General features: G+C 53.9%; 1 protein-coding gene across 1 annotated transcript; it reads left to right on the forward strand.

Annotated features, from left to right (window-relative positions):
* Positions 1-84: 84 nt before the first annotated feature.
* GLOTRDRAFT_134641 (uncharacterized protein) lies at positions 85-2,275 on the forward strand (the record flags this gene model as incomplete). Its single annotated transcript, XM_007873588.1, has 1 exon — positions 85-2,275. A coding segment is annotated over one exon (2,191 nt), but the record flags the coding sequence as incomplete, so codon positions are not given.
* Between the last annotated feature and the right edge of the window lie 9 nt (positions 2,276-2,284).

Genomic DNA, 2,284 nt, shown 5'->3' on the forward strand with positions numbered 1-2,284 from the left:
ACCAATGGACCAAATCCCAACTCAACGAAGTGGGATTGGCCATCTGGGTCGGCAGAATGGACGCAATGCATTGGCGATACGGGCATGGTATCGGACTGGCAAACAGATCCTGTTATTCAGCGATCCATTGGTAAACTGTTTGCTCCCCGTCAGCCGAATGAAGATCAGGCTACGTTTGATGGTAGGGTGGCGGCCGTACAACGGCTGATCAACCCTCCCAGTCAGCCAACACCCCGAAATCGACAGCGTGACCAGAGCCAGCATAGAGTGCGGCCCGACGAATTCACTGTCGATTACGACGCTGCTCAGAATGGACGGAACGTAGGATCGAGCCCCGACCACATTCGTCCCCTGAAGCTGGAGGGAGTAACTCCAGAAGTGCCCTCCTCGACGCAAACACTTACGTCGAACCAAAATAGTCGCAATGTGACAAGAGAGGCTAGTCAGGCCAGTGTCCACTCGACCTCCTCTCAGGACGTGAACATTCGTCGAACCGTTGCGACGAGGGGCTACTCTAATGAGCCTCATGCCATCGGGACTGTGGCCCACGGAAACGAGATTGATGGCAGTACAATTCGCCTCGATCAAACTAAGGACGTACGGCAAAGTAATATGTCTCAGCCCACTGCACTAGTACCGTACATGCGTGCTGCGCGAGGTGCCAATGGCGGCAATCCAGGCGGCGACCCCTCCGACGATGATGACAATCGTCGCGGACGAGGTAATGATGACCGTCGAGACCGTCCTCCTCACCTACCTCCAGACAATGGCCGTAGACCGCTTCCACCGGACCGTAGGCCTGTAGGACAACCTACAAGTGGCTCTGGTGGTGACGGCGGAGGCGGAGGCGGGGGAGGAGGCGGGGGAGGAGGCGGAGGGGGCCCAGAAGACTCCTATAACTCCGGTCGACGTCAACGACGAGTCGCTGTGGTAGTACCTACAGGTGGTGCAGGGGGCGGAGGGGGCGGAGGAGATCCACCCGGAGGAGGTGGAAACCCTCCTGGGGATGATCCCTCTGATGACAATGGAGATAACGATGACAATCCCAGGAATATCGGGCGTCGTAATTGGCAGCGAGCAGCTACTCCCGCGCACGAATACGAAGACGAACTAGTAGAAAAGGCGTTGATGACGATACGTAGTGCGCGTCGAAGGGCTGCACCCTATACTCCGGAGACACGAAACTTTAAGCCGGCCGCCAAAAGGTTATATGATGGCAGGGCGGATATACGTTTCTTTGAAAAATGGCTGTCAGACATTTTGACAGACTTCGACCTCATGGGCATAGGGCGTGATAACTATGATCGCCAGCACGTATTACTCGTATCTAAATATTTTGAAGGCGATGCCGCCGAATGGTTCTATCAGGAAGTCCAGGATTACAACCGAGAGAAAGACGAATGGACGTTCCCTGAAGTCATAGTGGGACTAATCCGTCGCCACCTCTATGTAGCCACTTCCAAGGAGGCTGACAACATGTATGAAAGGATCACATATTCAATGAAGCATGGCATTCGGCGCATGGTCAATGAACTCGAGTACTGGGGACGCAGACGAGCTGCCAAGCCCCATGAGTATGACATGAAGAAACGTATATTTGACAGTATTCCTGACTGGATCCGCTATGATTGCTTATACGTTCGACTGCTGACTCCCGAGGAGAGTCCATTGACTACAGTAGTCGAGCACATAGAGGCCCTGGAAAAAGCTAGCAAATATGAGAAGTCTACTTTCAATACCAGCAGTGTGCATCGAGGATCTCGACCACCCGCACCTACTCGCCCCACTGCTCCCCAGCGAACGAAATTGGCACAAGTCGTTCAGCCAACGATCCAATCCCCGAATATGTCGGGAACTGGGCAACAACAGCGGACGGGTGATAATGCACGATGGTCTCGTCCTCAACGAGACTTCCAGCGTCCTCGACAACCAGCTCCCGCTGAGAACAGTCGCATCATTCCTCGTCGAACTAATCCAGCTCCTCAACGACCTAATCAGGATCGTAAAGATGCTCCACGAGGAGCGACTAGTGGCTCTACTCGTCAAGCGACGAGTACGGACTCATGTTTCCGCTGTGGTCAGAAAGGACACTTCAGCAAGGATTGCCCTACTCGACCAAAAGAGCGTATGAGAGCCATGGATGACGATCAGGGCGAAGACGTTGCAGAGACCGTCCAACCTGACATAGAAGATGAGTATGGAGCACCGGAAGGTGATGGGTTAGCTGAACCTCTCGAGGAGGATGAGTACGACCTCTATAATCAGGGATATGATGGTGACCAAT

The sequence above is a fragment of the Gloeophyllum trabeum genome (genome assembly GCF_000344685.1).
Source record: "Gloeophyllum trabeum ATCC 11539 unplaced genomic scaffold GLOTRscaffold_00359, whole genome shotgun sequence".
Lineage (NCBI taxonomy): Eukaryota > Fungi > Basidiomycota > Agaricomycetes > Gloeophyllales > Gloeophyllaceae > Gloeophyllum > Gloeophyllum trabeum.